We start from the raw sequence: 19,855 nt of genomic DNA on the forward strand, positions 1-19,855 counted from the left end.
GCTGAGGGGTGGCCTTATAGAGGTTTACAAAGTCATGAGGGGCATGGATAGGGTAAATAGACTCCCTGGAGTGGGGGAATCCTGAACTAGAGGGCATGGGTTTAGGGTGAGAAGGGAAAGATATAAAAGAAACCTAAGGGGCAACTTTTTCACGCAGAGAGTGGTACGTGTATGGAATGAGCTGCCAGAGGAAGTGGTTTCAACATTTAAAAGGCATTTGGATGGGTCCTGTGTAGCTTCTTAGATCAGGAGATGTGAGGAATGTAGGATCAGATGTGATCTTATTGATTGGCAGAGCAGGCTTGAGAGGCCATATGGGTCTATGAATAGGAAGAGTTTGAATGGATATGAGCCAGGTGCTGGCAGGTGGGACTAGATTGGGTTGGGATATCATGGTCGGCATTGATGGGGTGGACTGAAGGGTCTGTTTCCATGCTGTACATCTCTATGGCTCCATGACTCTATACCACTTGGGGCTACAGGGAATCAAAGAATATAGAGCAGAACCAGGAACAAGAATTGAATTGGATGATCAGTCATAATCATAATAAATGATAGACAGACTCAAAGGACTGAATGGGCTATTCCTGTTCCTATTTTCTAAGTTTTTATTCTTGCACCACCTTTTGACAAAAAAAATTTCAGAGATGCTCAGCTCTCTTAGGGAAACAATTCCTTAGCATCCTAATTTCTGGTCAAGGTTGTGGTTCGAGGCACACCACAGGACTTGATTACCAAAGTAGGTGCGTTTATAACGTGACCACACAGGTTGAATATTAACTTACAAATTCTCCCACCACATATCAATGGCATGTAGATAAAGCAGTGGAGATTCCTGAGCCGATGGAAGGAATTTTGGAGCCTCTACTGTCATTATCAATAGCTTTGTGAAGATAAATGCAGGTCCATTACTGTCTGAAATGGGAGAATTGATATTGGAGAAGAAATTGGCAGATCTATTAAAGAATGTCTTTACAGAAGACAAAAAATAACTTGCTTGATGTAAGGGCAATGTCATTTTATTTTCTATGTTTTTGATGGTGGACTGAGATGGCAAAAAGGCTGTTTTAAAGCCAAAGGTTGTGAAAAGCATTGGATATGAATAATAGGAATTATGAAAGGATGGAGCTGTTTTCCATGGAGCGTCGGAGGCTGAGAGGTGACCTTATAAGAGGTTTATAAAACTATGAGGGGCATGGATAGGACAAATAGACAAAGTCTTTTCCGTGGGGTCGGGGAGTCCAGAACGAGAGGGTACAGGTTTAGGGTGAGAAGGGAAAGATATAAAAGCGAACTATGAGGCAACTTTTTCACACAGTGGGTGGTACATATATGGAATGAGCTACCAGAGGATGTGGTGGAGGCTGGTAGAATCGCAACATTTAAGACGCATTTGGATGGGTATATGAATAGGAAGGGTTTGGAGGGATATGGGCTGGGTGCTGGCAGGTGGGACTAGATTGGGTTGGGATATCTGGTCGACATGGACGGGTTGGACCAAAGGGTCTGTTTCCATGCTGTACATCTCTATGACTCTATATACTTGCCATAGAGGGAGTACAGTTTAGATTTAGATTCTTCAGGCTGATGCTAGGAATGGCAGACTTGTCACATGAGGATGGGTCGGGTCAGCTGTGACAGCATGGCACGGTGGATCAGTGGTCAGCACTGCTGCCTCACAGCGCCAGGGACCCGGGTTCGATTCCACGCTTGAGTGACTGTGTGGAGTCTGCACATTTCCTCTGGGTGCTCCATTTCCTTCCACAGTCTAAAGATGTGCAGGATTGTCTATGCTTTAGTGCCCACAGGGTGTGCAGGCTGGGTGAATTGCAGATGCATATGGTGCAGAAAAGGCCTTTGACCTATCAAGTCTGCACTGATGAAGATGCAGAGGTCCTTTAGCATGAACTGGACAGATTGGGTGAGTGAGCAAATCAAGGGCAGATGCCCTTGACTGTATAAATGTGAGGTTATTCACTTTGGAAGCAAGGAAATTACTACTTGAATGGCTGTAAATTGGGAAGGGGGAGTGTGCAGTAGGACCTTGTGTCCTTGTGCAGTCGTCATTGAAGGTAAGCATGCTGGGGCAGCAGGCGGTAAAGATAGCAAATGGTATGTTGGCTTTCACTGCAAGAGGTTTTGAGTACAGGAGCAGGGCTGTATTGTTGCAGTTATACAGGGCCTTGGTGAGACCACACAGAGAATATTGTGTGCAGGTTTGGTCTCCTTTTCTGGGAAAGGATGCTCTTGCTCTCGAGGGATTGCAGCAAATGTTTACCAGGCTGATTCCAGGAATGGTGGGACTGACGCACGAGGAGAGATTGACTAGGTTAGGATTGTTTTGCTGGAGTGCAGATGATTGGGGAGGAGGGAGGATCTCATAGAGACTTATAAAATCCTAACAGGACAGAGTTAAAAATCACACAATACCAGGTTATAATCCAACAGGTTTAATTGGGAGCACTAGCTTTCGGAGTGCTGCTCCTTCATCAGGTGGTTGTCACTCCGAAAGCTAGTGCTTCCAATTAAACCTGTTGGAACATAACCTGGTGTTGTGTGATTTTTAACTTTTACACCCCAGTCCAACACCGGCATCTCCAAATCATGACTAACAGGACAGGACCAGGTAGATGCAGGGAGGATGTTCCCGCTGGTGGGTGCGTCCAGAACCAGGGGTTATAGCCTGAGGATTCAGCGTAGACCATTTGGGATGGAGATGAGGAGACATTTCTTCACCCAAAGAGTGGTGAGCCTGTGGAATTCATTACCACAGGAAGGAGTTGATGCCAAAGCATTGAATGTATTCAAGAGGCGGCTAGATATAGCACTTGGGGTGAACGGGATCAAAGGTTACGGGGAGAAAGCAGATTAGGCTATTGAGTTGGATGATCAGCCATGATCGTGATGAATAGTGGAGCAGACTTGAAGGGCCGAATGGCTGCCTCCTGCTCTTCTATGGTTCTATGTTTCTGTCATTAGCCATGGGAAAGGCAGGGTTCCAGGGATAGAGGGGGCAGGTCTGGGTGGGATGCTCGTCAGAGGGTCATTATGGACCTGATGAGTTCAGTGGCCTGTTTTCACACTGTGGGATTCTATGACTGGAATTATATTCACTGGAGATTGGAAGAATGAGAGGGGATCTCAATGAAATGTTAAATTTTGACTGGATTGGACAGACTGGATACAGGGGTGGTGTTCCTCTCGGCTGGAGGGTCTAGAACAAGGGGGTCACAGTTGCAGGATATGCGATAGACTATTTTGGATTGTTCACTCTGTAGAATTCTTGACCACATAAGTTGGTGGAGGCTACATCACTGAATACAATTAAGAAATAAATAGATGCACCTCTCGATGATGAAGGCATCAAAGAGTCTGGGAAGAGAGTGGGAGTATGACATTAATATAGAGGATGAGCCACGATCATATTGGAGACTACAGCAGGCTCACAGGGCCAAATGGTTTATCGTTGCTCCTACTTTCTGTGTTTCTATGTTTCTGACCGGCAGGTCACAGCAACTCAGACTTCCTGACTTCCCTCCGGACTTCAGCTCTGGTGAAGAGTCACCGAGACTCAAATCCTTGGCTTGCTTTCTGTCCATGGATGCTGCCTGACCCACTGTGATCACCAGCATTTGTTGTTTTCAGTACAGATTCCAGCATTGACAATAATTTGCTCCTTCCTCAGTGAATTACTTTGCACACCTATACATTGGCGTGAGCTTAAATATTTAGCTTGATATTCTCAGTGCAGGACTGAGGCATTGAGGCCTTCTCATGAACAACAGTAGCCAGCTGCCCTCCAGGCCTGCACATCTCGAAGGAAGTTTTGAATGAACAAAAGACTCATCTTCCTTTGTATCTCATGACTTTAATCATTGTCTAGCCCTGAGGAGTTCCTGCAGCACAGTCTATTATCTGCTTAATTGAAAATCCTTATGTTGGTGATATGTGCTTATTTCATTTCTGCAGCTCCTGAACTTTTCTTAGAGACACACACACACACATTTCTACCGAATGAAGCCTCTCATGTATTGTAAACTAGTGTGGTGCTGGAAAAGCACAGCAGGTCAGGTAGCATCTGAAGAGCAGGATAATCGACGTTTAAGACATAAGCCCTTCATCAGGAACTCCAACATCTGCTGTTCTCACTTTCTTCATGTATTGTAAACTGTTTGACATGTAATATACTGGGTGTGCATGCTCATTTTCTATCCATAATCCATGGAAAACCAGTGCCCATTAATTTTGGGCTGCAATGATTGCTGTTATGCAGCCAAATGATTCTTCAATTTTTTTTTAAAGAATTCAACATAGGAGGTGGAGAGAGCACATAGACGGAGGTAGTGTTGTCATGGTAATGTCGCTGAACCGGTAATCCCAATTTACAGTGGTAATCAGCGGTCATGTTCGGGGAAATAGTTTGAAAACCCACCATGGCAGAGGGTGAAATTTGAAATCAATAAAAATCTGGAGTAAAATAATAGCTTAACAGTAACCAGGTAATGTCACCATAGTCCCACTTGAGAGAGACATCTGGTGGTGATTTAAGCTGAGAGCTGTCATGCCTCAGGCGAAGGGAGAGGTTGAGAAGGAGAGTCCTTCATAGTGACCTCAGCCATTGGGCCGATTGAACCCAAGCTGTTGATGTTGGAGACCAGTCAACGGAGCTAAACAACCCGCAGTTAGTTATTATCACAAAAATCCATCGGCTTCCCCAATGTTCTTCAAGGAAGGCATTCTGCCATCCTTACTTGGTCTGGCCTACATGACTGTCCAGATAGCATGGGCGAAGTAATAAATATTGTCCTGAGAAGCGTTGTCCTTATCTCACAGTGAAAAACAAGAAATGCCCCCAGACTTGGGCATCTACAGAAATACTACAAACAAATTCAGGTTTTTGCTTTTTCTGCTTCACTTGCTCTCCCTGGGGGCTGGCTCCTAAAGGAGCTTTTAGATGCATGGCTTAAAATCCAGCAATGTTGGATGAACTTGATTTTGTCTTCTGCTGCCCTGAGGTGAGAGGGCCAGCTGTACTTGAGCCAAATCTCATTGCCATAGCAGCCTTGCTCCTGAGCTGGTCACAGGCACAGACTCAGCTCGGGGAGTCTCTGGGCTCTTCCTTATTCAGGGCTCACAGGTAATTTTGGGGAGAACGATAAGGTCATAGCAGTGTGGTGAAACAGGAGTAAAGTTGGCAGTCATTGAAATGAGGTTCAGTTCTTGCAGAAAGGTAGAATCTTTTTAAAAAAAGCTAATTGTCACTCCATACCGGAAACTGAATGGAACTGAACTGGATAACATCAAAAGAGCTGTATAAAGCTATAATTTATCAAATCTGTTAATAAGTTTATTTAATGTAAGTTTTAATTATAATTAACATTGTGAAAAACTGGGCAGTGACAGCCACCAGAGTGATTTGGTCCAATGCTATATTTCAGTTACATGCAAATATGCTCCAAAATTAAGTTTTGAAAATGATGGAGATCTTGTTGATCCTTGCATCCATTTTATTTCTTCATCCGTAGGTTAGCAGTCATCATTGATTTTCATACGAGCCACCAACTCCGCTACAAGATTTTGGAGCACTCCTGTCCTCATCTCGCTAATACTCAGGACAGCTTCATGATCCACCACCTCAGTGCTTTCATACTCCCTTGTCACTTTATTGGTGATCAGTGAAAGTCCAAACACACGCAAGCCGCAGTGTTTCGCGACAATGACCTCAGGAACAGTACTCATTCCTGTAGGTTGGAAAATGGCAGAAATGCATCAAGAAGCTACGATTTACATGAAGCACAAAGAAGCATGAATTACCTGAGATTTCAATGGTCTGGTTTTGAGCACCCAAGGGACAGGTTTTCAAGTCATTACAAAACAGTAGGAGTTTATTTGGGTCAGTATTGGCTGTTTGTAGAATGGATGGGTTGAGCGGGAAGGATAGGTTAGTGTGAAGCATAAGCACTAACAGCAATCAGTTGAGCTGAATGGACTTTGTCTGTCCTGTAATCTCTATATATGGCATTTTTAAAAGATATTTAAAAGATTTACTCACAGGATGTTGGCATCACTGGCTGGGCCAGCATTTATTGCCCGTCACTAGAATATTGAGAATTATACAAGTTTGGACAGAATGATGAGTACAAATAGAGAGAAAACTGAACAGTCAAAGGGCAAATCGGGATGGACCAGAGATGTTACTGAAACCCTAAGGATAAACAGTAAAATGAGGGTTATAACGCCAACATATGAGGGACTGAGTGGAATCACAAAAGGTAAGAAGCAAGTCATGTATTTAATGTGCATTAGGGAGCTCAGAATCTTGTGCAATAAAATACCATTGTTGACCTCAAAAGTTCAGAAATGTGATTGAAATGTTTTAATTATTGATGGGAACCAGGGCTATGTATTGTGTGGCACTTACTGAGTATAAGTGGGGAGAAAGTGAGGTCTGCAGATGCTGGAGATCAGAGCTGGAAATGTGTTGCTGGAAAAGCGCAGCAGGTCAGGCAGCATCCAGGGAGCAGGAGAATCGACGTTTCGGGCATAAGCCCTTCCTCAGGAGTATAAGTGGGAGTGAGTGGACTGTCACCGTACACTGATACACAAAGTGCTGTGATTTGTTGCTGCTCAGCCTACATCCAACACCACTGTCACCTTTTAGGTGCTGACCTTCATTCTGATTTGCATTCTAATTTCGAAGTCAGCAGGTTGTGGGGTCAAGTTCCAGTTCAGACACACACTGGTGCAGTCAGAGCAGTGGTATTGGAATCATCTTGGATCCTAAAGCTACGTTGCCAAGATATGGGTCATTTGTTAACCAAACGCGGTGCAAATATTGAGGGAGTGCTGCACTGCTGGATGGAAATTAAAATATCTGTGCTATGATTCAGTTAAAAGCAGGGATGTTCTTTTGGTGTTCTGACCAATATTTATCTCTCAAGCAATACTGAAAACAGATGATCTGACCATTTATTTTATTGCTCTTTTTTGGGGCTGTGCTGTGACAAATTGGCTGCTGTACTTTTTATGATATAACAGTGATGACAAGTTGAAAGTACTTAATTGACTGAATTGTTATGGGATGTCCCAAGGTACTAAGCATGCAAGTTATAGTTCAGTTTACCTTTCATTCTGTAGTCTGCAGAAGGCTATTGCAATTGAGTCATACAGCACAGAATAAGCCCTTTGGCCCAGCAAAATCAACGTTTCAGGCAAAAGCCCTTCATCAGGAATGAGCTTTCGCCTGAAACGTCGATTTTCCTGCTCCTTGGATGCTGCCTGACCTGCTGTGCTTTTCCAGCACCACTCTAATCTAGACTCTGACCTCCAGCATCTGCAGTCCTCACTTTCGCCTTTGGCCCATCAAGTCAACTCCAACCCATCTACACTAATCCCACTTTCCAGCACTTGGCCCACAGTCTTTATTGTTATGAGATTTCAAGTGCTCATCCAAGTACTTTTTAAAGTTTCTGAGGTTTCCTGCCTCAACTACTGCTTCCCAGAAAATGCATCCCAGATTTCCACCACCCTCTGGGTGAAATGTTTTTTCTCAAATTCCCTCTAATCCTCCTTTTGCCTTTCACCTTAAAATTATGCCCCCTCATTATTGACCCTTCAGCTAAGGGGAACAAGCTGCTTCTTATTCACTCAGTCCATGTCCCTCATAATCTTACACACTTCTATCAGCTCTCCCCTCAATCGTCTCTGCCGTAAACAACCCAAACTTGTCCAGCCTCCCTTCATAGCTATTTTCTGTTGAAATATCTTACCCACAGCATCAACTCCAAGTTTGTAAAGAAGACGTGCTTCAGCAATGGTCTCGAAATGCGGGCCTGAAACCATGCAGTAGACACCTTCCTGCACGTAATCAGAGCACTGCAGTTCCTTGCTTACAGCCAGGGCCAGATTCCTGAGGCTTTTGTCATATGCGTTAGCCATGCTAGGAAAACGGGTACCGAACCTGTAAACAAGAGCACAATCATTTTTATTTTTTTAAACTCTGCTCCCTCATTTACTTCATTGATCTTCTCAGCAAAATGAATGAAAACAATAAACAAATAATTCCACTGGAAGTTTATTGTTGTTAGCTTTATACAGTATTTACAACCCAGAACCGGCCAAATTGATCCACATTACTCCATGTGACCTTCCTTCCAACCTTCATCTAATGCTTCCAGTGTATCCCGTTGCTCCCTTCAACTCTAATTTCTTTAATCTACCTTCCCTTTAAATATGCCTCAATCAGGTCCTCTCTCAGCCTATTTGTCATAATCACTCAGTTTGATAGTGAGCTCCACAGTCTCACTACTCTCTACATATAGATGTTTCTCCTGAGTCCCCACACCTGCTGAGTTTCTCCAGCATTCTATATGTTTGTTTCAGATTTTCAGCATCCACTGTATCTTGCTTTTATATAAACATGAGATTGGTAGGCAGAATGGCCTTATTTTCCATGTAAATCTAAGAAAAAGGAACATGGCAAAGGAGCAAGCGATAACTATAAAAGGTTCAACTATTCAAACTGTAATGGCTCCGTACCGTTCATCATTGGGTCCAATGAGAGGATGCAGCCCAGTAAGACCTGGCATATTAATGTGGTCCTTAATGATCATGATGTCTCCTGTGTTGTAACCATCAGCAACTGATCCTGCAGCATTGGTCACGAAGAGGACTTTAACACCCATCAATCGGAATACACGGACAGGAAAAGTCACCTGAGGAAATGGGGAGAGAAAAACACTATTTAACATTCAGAAAGGCTATGTTCGCCTTCGCATACCATGCCTGCTGATGTGAATTTCGGTCTGCATTTCAGTCATCTCTGAATACTTCATTAAGGTCGTATTCACATGGTTCTAACTCCAATTCACATTCCCAGCTACCCCATACTCCCTTTCTTGTCAAGAATATATATTACATTAAATTTATATTATATTGGGTTGTGATGTGGAGGAGCTGGTGTTGGACCGGGGTGGACAAAGTTAAAATCACACAACACCAGGTTATAGCTGAAAATGTGTTGCTGGAAAAGCGCAGCAGGTCAGGCAGCATCCAGGGAACAGGAGAATCGACGTTTCGGTCATAAGCCCTTCTTGAGGAATTGACCTGTTCCCTGGATGCTGCCTGACCTGCTGCGCTTTTCCAGCAACACATTTTCAGCTCTGATCTCCAGCATCTGCAGACCTCACTTTCTCCTCCAACATCAGGTTATAGTCCCACAGATTTATCTGGAAGTTGTAGCTTTTGGAGCACTGCTCCTTCATCAGTTAACTAGAGGGTGAGAATCATAAAACACAGAATTTACTGCAAAAGAACACAGTGTCATGCAATTGAAATGATATATTGAATAAACCTAGATTGCTGTTAAGTCTTTCATCTTTTAGAATGAGTTGCAGGTTTTGGGTTATTAATCCCAGAACTTCTTTTAAGTCATATTCTCAAGATAACTTAAGGTTTTATGAAAAAAGATGACAGCTCAGCTCAGACAATGTATTAAAGGTGTGAAGTTAGAGTCTGTCTGTATCCCAACCTTGAGAATTTCAGACTGGTCAGAGCAGCCAAGCAGAGGCTGATAGCCAAGTTCGATACCCATAAGGATGGCCTTGATGGGGACCCTGGGTTCATGTCACACTACAGGTGACCCCACTACACTATACAGTCTCTCACACACACACAACCTTACATGCTCACACACTCACGCAGACCCTCTCCCATACACACAATCACTCTCAGACACACACATATACACCCCCCAACACACACACTCACACACGCTACCAAGCGCGTACACACGCAAACACACACTCTCTCACGTGCACATACTCACACTCTCTCTCTCCCTCACATGCACGCACAGATGCAAACACACCACATCAGTCTATGGGGTGAATTTGCATTTGCGGAATTGTAGAATGCAGATGCATTCTATTTTTGCTCAAAAAGCACTCAATCTGCAAGCAGTCAATGCAGACAGTCAATCCATCTAACATTTAATAAATTCCTACTTTGAAAATAGAACCAGTCTGAAATATTCAAGATTACTTTCTATTAGAGTTTATACTTCTTGAGACTTTTCGTAATCCATACAGTTCTAACCAAGCACTCCTATTCTGGAAGGTTCACAAACTATACTATTTCATTGAGGTATTTTCTTTTCTTTAACTGCGCTGAAAAATTTCCCTTTCGAGGCAAGACTATAATTGAATCTGACTTCAGTCAGGTTTCCTTTAAACAGCCCACATGTCATTGAATTATTTTTAAAATAAAAACTTTCTTATTCTAGACTCTGTTAAAGCTAATGAGCTGATTAGCTTCCCAATTGTGTAAGGTACTTTCATAAATACACCAGCAGTCACAGATTTAAAATCATGGTTCTGGTTCATGTTCTGATTTTTTTTAAAAGCCTTCACCAAAACAGGCCAACATTTATATGCCACTAGTTTAAAATCCAAACTAATTTAAAAAAAATTGTTTTAAACTGCCAGAGGAAGTGGTGGAGGCTGGTACAATTGCTACATTTAGGAGGCATTTGGATGGGTATATGAATAGGAAGGGTTTGGAGGGATATGGGCTGGGTGCTGGCAGGTGGGACTAGATTGGTTTGGGATATCTGGTCAGCATTGGTGAGTTGGACCGAAGGGTTTGTTTCCATGCTGTACATCTCTATGACTCTATGACTGGGACAGACAGACTGTAACCTCACACCTTTAATACATTATCTGAGCTGAGATGTCACCTTTTTTTAATAAAACCTTAAGTTATCTCGAGAATGCGACTTAATAAGAAGTTCTGGGATTTACATATTAATGAACTCAAACTTGCAACCCATTCTAAAAGATGAAGGAGTTAACAGCAATCTAGGTTTCTTCAATACATAGTTTTAATTGTGTGACACTGTGATCTTTTGCTATAAATTCTTCATCTTATGATCCTGCCCCACTAGTTACTTGACAAAGGAGCAGCGCTCTGAAAGCTAGTGCTTCCAAATAAACCTGTTGGACTATGACCTGGTGTTGTGTGATTTTTAACTTGAGCATACAGCTGTTTTGTATTTTGGAATGACTATATTCCGATTTAATTTTAGCATGTAACACAGCCACCAAGTTATTGTTTGCAGGATTTTTGATTGCTGAGTATGAGAGGTTTCTAAAAATAGAGCCAACATTTGCAGGAAAAAAAAGCCAAGTACAAACAATGCAGCATTTGTACTGATACGACAATGACCATTTTGAATGAGATAATGTTACTTTAAATCCTCAACATCATCTCCCAACATGTGATTTAAATCTGCTTTACTCTCATTGGAAATAATTTGTGAAGTAATTTAATTTTTTGGATTTCAGTGTGGCACATGATGCATTCCATGCCTATGGTATCTCAGCTAACCTTACTTAATCTCCTTCCACAGTCTTCATTTAGCTTCTCTCATCTAAACAGGGTAAGTCAGGCTGACAGTGAGATAATTCACACAGGAGCATTCATTCTAGAAGATATTTTTGATCGCCATCACATGCAGAGGATGCCTCTATTCGGAGTTCAGCAAGGTGTTCAACAAAGTTCCTGATGGTAGACTGGTTCCCAAGGTTAGCTCACATGGAATCCAGGGAGAGCTAGCTATTTGGATACAAAATTGGCTTGCATATAGGAGACAGAGGGCGGTGGTGGTGATGGAGGGTTGTCTTCCAGACTAGAGGCCTATGACCAGTGTCACAGATTAATAGAGATGTACAGTATGGAAACAGACCCTTTGGTCCAACCCGTCCATGCCGACCAGATATCCCAACCCAATCTAGTCCCATCTGCCAGCACCCGGCCCATATCCCTCCAAACCCTTCCTATTCATATACCCATCCAAATGCCTCTTAAATGTTGCCATTGTACCAGCCTCCACCACATCCTCTGGCAGCTCATTCCACACCCGTACCACCCTCTGTGTGAAAAGGTTGCCCCATAGGTCTCTTTTATATCTTTCCCCTCTTACCCTAAACCTATGCCTTTTAGTTCTGGATTCCCGACCCAAGGGAAAAGATTTTGCCTATTTATCCTATCCATGCCCCTTATAATTTTGTAAACCTCTATAAGGTCACCCCTCATCCTCCGACGCTCCAGAGAAAACAGCCTCAGCCTGTTCAGCCTCTCCCTATAACTCAAATCCTCCAACCCTGGCAACACCATCTTTCAAATTTCACAAATATCTTTCCGATAGGAAGGAGACCAGAATTGCACACATTATTCAGTGCTGGGTGCACTGCTTTTTGTCATTTATGTAAATGATTTGGATGTGTTATAGGAAGAATATTATTAACTCCAAGACGGTTCAGAAGAGATTTACCAGGATGTTGCCGGTAATGGAGGGTTTGAGCTATGAGGAGAGGCTGGATAGGCTGGGCCATTTCTCACTGCAGCATAGGAGGTTGAGAGGTGACCTTATAGAGGTTTATAAAATAATTAGAGGTATAGATAAGATGAATGGCAGATGTCTTTTCCCTAGGGTGGGGGATTTCAAGACTAGGGGGCATATTTTTAGGGTGAGAGGAGAAAGAATTAAAAAAGACATGGGGGCAATTTTATTTTAAACAGAGAGCATTTCATGTGTGGAATGAACTTCCAGAGGAAGAGGTGGATGTGAGAACAGGTCATTTAGGTAAGTACATGAACAGGAAATGTTTGGAAGGATACAGGCTGAGCACAGGCAGGTGGGATTATCGGAAAGATGTTGTGAAACTTGAAAGGGTTCAGAAAAGATTTACAAGGATGTCGCCAGGGTTGGAGGATTTGAGCTATATTTTTATTATTTAACTTCTTCCTTGTTGCTTCTTTCAGCATTCATCTCTCTTACAGCTCTGAAAATCCACACACGTTCAGGTGCACCATTCCTAACACTGTGTTTCCAGTGCGGTCTGCTTCATGGTTCTGACAGACTGCAGTCAAGAGTGTGGTGCTGGAAAAGCACAGCAGGTCAGACAGCATCCAAGGAGCAGGAGAATCAGCATTTTGGGTAAAAACCCTTCATCAGGAATGAGGCTGCACCCAAGGGCACATCATCCATCAGAAAATGTTGCATTACCTTTGTCAGTGAGTATCCTTCAAACATGTGGAAACGCCCTTGCATGCAGACACAAGTCTTTCCCTTCAGCTCTCCAAATACCAGCTGACCAGCATGTCCTTTCACTGGATACAGAAGAGAGAACAATCAGTGGTATAGAGTGAGTAGCTAGCAACCTTTCCTAACCTGCATTAGGAACAACTACAACTTATATAGCATTTTTAGCAAATCAAAACTTTACAGGGCATTTAACAGGAATGCTGTATCAATTGAAGCATAATTGCCAATGGTAGAATGATGAAAATCAGGGAAAGTCAAGAGACTAGAGTTGGAGGCGATCTTAGAGGGTTGGAAAGCTGGAGGAAGTTAAGAAATATGAAGGTGTCAAGGCCACGGAGAATTTTCAATGAGTATAATGCTGGACTGGGAGCTAATGTAACCCACTCTAGATCATAAGGCAAATATGGATGCAGAAGTTTATTCATTCTGTCCTGCCTCGTCCATTCTGGAAAAAAAACCCAACAGTACCTAATTGTGGCATCATGTGTTTCTTAGATGATTCCAAGCTTTAACCACCAATATCCTGCACAGAGATCTATTCTACATGCTGGTTGCGCTTCATGTGAACAAAGCCTTCTTCATTTCACTCTGAAGTTAATCTGTTCTGAAGCAATCATCCCAGTAAACTCTTTCTTTCTCTCCCCAGATGCTTCCAGACCTGCTGAGTTTCTCCTGCATCTTCTCTGTTTGTTTCTAAGGTTACACTACATTATTTTCACACTTGTCACTCCTGTCCTATTGTGTAACTTGAAGACCTGTTCTACATTTCCATTTTCTGTGCCGTTTATAGTTTTAGAACCTCGAAGAAATCTTTGACAGTGGTTGGCAATTGGGTAAATTGTTGAACAAAGGCAGCAGGATCCAAAGCATTTTGTAAAGAGCTCCATTGAGAACAAAACAAAAAGTGCATTAAATTATAAGGGGCATGGAAAGGGTGGGTAGTCCAAGCCTGTTCCCCAGGGTGGAAATGTTAAATACTAGGGGCATGCATTTAATATGAGAGGGGGCAAGTTTAACAGAGGTGTACGAGGCAAGTTTTTAACATGAAGGTGCCTGGGATGCCAGGGGAGGTGCTGGAAGCACATACTATTCGAACATTTAAGAGGCATTTAGGCAGACACATGGACAGGTGATGAATGGAAGGATACAGACTATGTGCAGGCAGATGGGATTAGTTAAGAATAATATGTTTGGCACAGGCATGGTTCCTGTGCTGTACTGTTGTATGTTCTAAATTAATAGTTAGCTGTTAAAGAACTGCTGGACTGTTGTGTCCAACTTACATACTGTTTACAGAATCACTGCATTAAAAACATGTCTCATTCAACAGAAACCTCTGTCAGCATGCTCCTGTAGAAACTTAATAATTATAGAAACGGAGACAAATAGCACAAGTACCATCTTCGTTCCCTAATCTCTGATATAATAATGGATGTTAGCTGGGTCATGTCATTGTGCTGCTGAATGGAAATATTTACTGAGGCCGGTAACTGAACTTGTACAAGGGACACAGATGCAGGTATAAACAAACGGTCAGGAAAGCAATAGCATACTGGCTATTATTGTCAAGGGACTGAAGTACAATTGTATGGGCTGTGGGGAGACCGTACATGAAACAAATCAATGCAGAGATTGGAGATCTGAAATGAAATCAGAATGTGCTGGACAAAGTTCAGCAGTTCTGAAAGCATGTATGAAAAGACAAACAGAGTTAATGTTTTGAGTCCAATACAACAGTTCTTTGGAACTTCTGCTTCCAGAACAGTTGGTTTTGTCTAGTATTACTGGAGTACTGCACACTGTCTCTACATTTAATGAGACACATACTTACGCTGGAGATGGCACAATGAGGAGAAAGTGAGGACTGCAGATGCTGGAGATCAGAGTCGAAGAGTGTGGTGCTGGAAAAGCACAGCTGGTCAGGCAGCATCCGAGGAGCAGGATGAGGATTAATTAGATTGGCTCCTGGGACAGAGGCGATAAAGTGTGGAGCTGGAAAAGGCACAGCAGGACAAGCAGCAGCAGAGGAGCAGGGGAGTCGACGTTTCAGGTGGGAACCTTTCATCAAGTCCTGGAACAGAGGAGTTGTCCTGTGACAAGAAACTGAGTAAATTGGGTCTATATTTTCTGGTGTTTAGAAAAATGAAAAGTGATCTCATTGAAACACCGAACATACTGAAAGGGCTTGATAGATTGCACACTAAGATATTGTTGCTGCTGGTCGGGGAATCTAAAAGGCAGGGGAGCAGTCTCGGGATAAGGGGCCGATCCTTTAAGACTGAGATGAGAAGATTTCTTCATTCAAGGGTTGTGGACCTGTGGGGCTCCATCATTGAATCCATTTAAGATTTGGACAGGGAGGTTTGAGGTCTCTCAGGGGATCAAGGCATTTGGTTAATGGGCGCGAAAGTGAAGTTGAAGCCTAAGGTTAGCCGTGATCAGATTAAATGATGGAACAGGCTTGATGTGCTGAATGGTCCACTCGTGCTCCTGTTTTTGAGTCCTTGTGCACTTGTAAGAGCCTCTACATGATCAGTCAAAGCAGTGGCTGGAATTGATGGTATGAGCGGTCCCCACGTAACTGTAAAGGTGTGCATCACAATAATTACATCTGTAAAAACCATTTCTTTTAACTTGTCTGTATTTTTGATTGTGGACTGAAATGGGAAAACAACTGTTTTAAAAACCAAGGGCAGAAGTCACATGACACCAGGTTCTAGTCCAATAGGTTTATGTGAAATTACACGCTTTCAGAGCATTGCTCCTTCATCACCTGAACATCTTAAAAACCAAGGAACGTGGGAGGGATTGCTGCAGTTTTCAAAAAGAAAGTTACTTGACACTCATTGTAAGCATTGTTTACACAGCTGTTTGTTTGTAGTTGGAAACTATTTATTTTTGAAACACAGCAATTCATCTAAGTACAGAAATCTGGTTTCATGTTTTCTGTCAACCTGAAAAGACCGAAAATTTGAGGAAGGGTACAAAAAGGATTTACAAGGATGTTACCAGTACTGGACAGTGATAAGATGCTGGATAACTGGGACTTTTATTCCTGGGTTGTAAGAGGTTGTGGGGTGACCTTATAGAGCTTTATAAAATCATGAGAGACATAGATAAGATGAGTAGCAAATGTTTTCATCCCCAGGATAGGGGAGTCTAAAATAGAGGTCTTAGGTTTAAAGGTGAGAGGGGAAAGATTCAAAAGGGACGTGAGGGGCAGCGTTTTTACACAGAGGGCGGTGTACATGTGGAACAAGCTGCTAGACAAAGTGGTAGATGCTGGTACAGTTACAATATTTAAAAGACAGTTGGATAAGTTCATGATTAGGAAGGGTTTGGAGGGATATAGGCCAGATACAGGCAAATGGGACTAGTTTAGTTTGGGAAACCTGGTTAGCATGGACGTGTTGGGCCGAAGAGTCTGCTTTGGTGCTATATTACTTTATGACATTTGCGTACTTTGATAAAATTTTTAACTCCTGTGATGATTCCAGGAATAATGGGATTTAATTTCAAGTATGCTACCCCAGTGACGTATAACAGACCCCTTACTCCACCCGAAAGACATTATCTCCTGGGAGACGTAATTTATTTTCAGAAAAAAAAAGGGGGCAGGTTTGATGGTGAGGGAGGTGGAATTTGGGAAATGCAATGCCTCAAGCTTCCTCTTACATGACAGAAACAAGTCTGAGGGGACATTCTGATTAATACTGGGACAGAACCTAACTACTGCTTGCCCATGTTTGAGGAGATTCAGTAAGTCACCACAATTTGCTCCAAATGTAGGCAGCCTGTTCTATAGCTTTATGGGCCACATGGTGGCACAATGGGTGGCACAGTGGTTAGCACTGCTTCCTCACAGCGCCAGAGACCCGGGTTCAATTCCCGCCTCAGGCAACTGTGTTGAGTTTGCACATTCTCCCCGTGTCTGCGTGGGTTTCTTCCAAGTGCTCCAGTTTCCTCCCACAGTCCAAAAATGTGCAGGTTAGGTGAATTGGCCATGCTAAATTGCCCATAGTGTTAGGTGAAGGGGTAAATGTAGGGGAATGACTCTGGATGGGTTGTGCTTCAGCGGGTTGGTGTGGACTTGTTGGGCCGAAGGGCTTTTTCCACATTGTAAGTAAGTAATCTAAAAAAATTTACCAACCTCGGAACTGACCTCACACAAATGTACAGGTTCATAATTCCTTGGAAGTGGAGTCACAGGTAGACAGGGTGGGGAAGAAGGTGTTTGCAATGCTTTCCTTTATTGGTCAGTATATTGAGTATAGGGGTTGGGAGGGCATGTTGCAGCTGTACAGGACATTGGTTAGGCCATTTTTGGAATACTGCATTCAATTCTAGTCTCCTTGCTTTAGGAAGGATGTTGTGAAACTTGAAAGGGTTCAGAAAAGATTTACAAGGATGTTGCCAGGATTGGAGGGTTTGAGCTGTAGGAAGAGGCTGAATAGGCTGGGGCTATTTTCTCTGGAGTGTCATCATGCGGGGCATAGATAGGATGAATAGCCAAGGTCTTTTCCCCAGAGTAGGGGAGTCCAAAACCAGATGGCATAGGTTTAGGTTGAGAGAGGAGAGATTTAAAAGAGACCTAAGGAGCAGCCTTTTCACACAAAGGGTGACTCGTGTGTGGAATGAGCTGTCAGAGGAAATGGTGGAGGCTGGTACAATTACAACATTGAAAGGCATCTGGATGGGTATATGAATAAGGGGGGCTTGGAGGGATATGGGCTGGGTGCTGGCGAATGGGACTAGGTTAACTTAGTATACTGGTCAACATGGACAAGTTGGACTGAAGAGTCTCTTTCCATGTTATACCCCTCTGTGACTCTAAATAAGACTGTGACTCACTAATGCTTGCTGACTTGTTTACTTGGAAATATATGGTGAGTGGCAAAAGAACCAATAGCAACATGCGGAAGTGCATTTTTATTAACACAGCAAGGGGTCAGAAACTGGATTTATTGAAAAATAAATGAGCAGGGCCACAGGGAAAGAGCAAAACCAATCGATTTGATCTTGCCAGGTCCTATCCAGGGGACTGATTGGCCTCCTCTGTACAGCCCCAATAAGCCCAATAGCCCCCTTCTGACTTGTCGTGAGTATTTCCTATTTATTGAAATTTGTTACTCAGAATTATAGATTCTGACTGTGGAATCATATTGTGGTTACTGTACAGAATGTGCCCATTCAGCGACTGTGCCTGTACTGGCTCTCAAATTAATCTGATTTCTCCTGCTCATTCCCTGTATCCCTCTTCCAGCCTATATCCAATTACCCTATATCAGTTGCAATGGCTTCCACAATTGTTTCTGGCAGCGAATTAAAAACTTTGTGAGTAACATGTATTTTTTCCGTCATCTCACCAATTATTGTATATCTGTTCAGATTCTGATATTATTTTGTTCCGATCTCAGGTATTTTGCTTTTATCCTAAACTAGTGTCCTTTTGTTGGCATCCCTGTTATGACTGTCAACATTTTCTCCTGATTTACTGAATCATATCACTTCACATTTTTGAAGACCTTAGTAATCCATACCTGTGCTTTGCGGAAAGTTGGGGACATCAGAGTATTTAAAGATCTCCTGTTTTGTGAGTGAATCAGCGAGGCTACCGAGTCCAGAGCCACAGATTATCGCTACCTTTGGTCGATGGCTGGTTTTTGATAGCAGCCAATCTGCTGTCTCCTTGTAGGTCTCATAACTGGAATAACACTCATGATTATTAATAACCAGCAACAGCAAACATGGTGAAGTAAACTGGGATCTCCAGAAATGTGTAGGACAATTAGATTTCTATCCAATTCTATCACTAGGTTAATAGAGAAATCAATGCAAATGCAAGTTATTAATATCTGCTGTTTTAATTAAACAAACCTGGCAATGTGTAAATTATGGACTTCAGCACAAAATTCAGAGTGCAGCAGACCTTTCACTTTCTTTACCACAATTTAAGCAGACCTGCACTTTGCAACATATTGAACTTTGTATATTCTTTCACTGTATTAGTTTCTTTTTATTTTAGTAATTATTCATAACGTTGTTATTAGTTAGAATTGCATTTTAAAAATTTATGTCACGCAAGAATTTAGCGCTTACTGCCAGGATGAATTTTAAACATACCAATTGTCTGTACCCATCCATGGGTTTGTGTGTTTGTGCGAATGTGTCTGTGAGAATGGGTGTTTGCATGTGAATGTCTGTGTGTTTGAATATGTGTATTTGTGGGTATGAATGTATGTTAGTGTGCGGGTGAATATGTGTGTGTTTGTGTGTGTGTGTTCGTGTGAATGTGTGTGTTTCTATGTGTGTGCTTGTGTATGTGTGTGTGTGTGTTTGTGAGCAAGTGTGTCTGTGTTTGTTTGCATGAGTATGCGTGTGTGTGTCATACATCCAAACCTGTGTCACACTGAAACGAAATGCTGTGTGCTAATGGTTGGTACCATCATCGGAATAACTTTATATTCGTCAGTGTGAACATAAAGCATCTCTAGAAACTTAAAACTGCACCACGAACCACGTTGAAAATAATGAACCTTCTTCACGAAGACATATTTGTATTTAGTCTAAAGCCCTCCTTCCAGTAGAGATTTAAAAGTATTGCATTCATTTGTTAAAACTTCATTTCTGCCTTTGTTTGACCTTTGTCACAATGGTGTTAAAATATGGACTATAAATTTTTAACTTTCATTATATGATTTTAGTACTTGAAACCTCTCAAGAATTAAAATGGGTTTTACAAAGGAAGAA

At 42.4% G+C, this 19,855-nt stretch overlaps 1 protein-coding gene across 1 annotated transcript in view; it reads right to left on the reverse strand.

Moving 5' to 3' along the window:
- Positions 1-5,350: 5,350 nt before the first annotated feature.
- The window catches only part of pnp4a (purine nucleoside phosphorylase 4a), a 20,735-nt gene continuing 6,230 nt past the window's right edge, over positions 5,351-19,855 (reverse strand). The window contains exons 3-7 of the mRNA XM_043710079.1: positions 18,646-18,809; positions 13,067-13,170; positions 8,539-8,714; positions 7,770-7,960; positions 5,351-5,741 (exon numbers count right to left, since the gene is read on the reverse strand). Of these exons, the coding sequence (XP_043566014.1) occupies positions 5,527-5,741; positions 7,770-7,960; positions 8,539-8,714; positions 13,067-13,170; positions 18,646-18,809 (850 nt within the window). The 3' untranslated portion in view covers positions 5,351-5,526. The remainder of the gene's footprint in view (positions 5,742-7,769; positions 7,961-8,538; positions 8,715-13,066; positions 13,171-18,645; positions 18,810-19,855) is intronic.

Source organism: Chiloscyllium plagiosum, chromosome 20 (genome assembly GCF_004010195.1).
Source record: "Chiloscyllium plagiosum isolate BGI_BamShark_2017 chromosome 20, ASM401019v2, whole genome shotgun sequence".
Taxonomy (NCBI): domain Eukaryota; kingdom Metazoa; phylum Chordata; class Chondrichthyes; order Orectolobiformes; family Hemiscylliidae; genus Chiloscyllium; species Chiloscyllium plagiosum.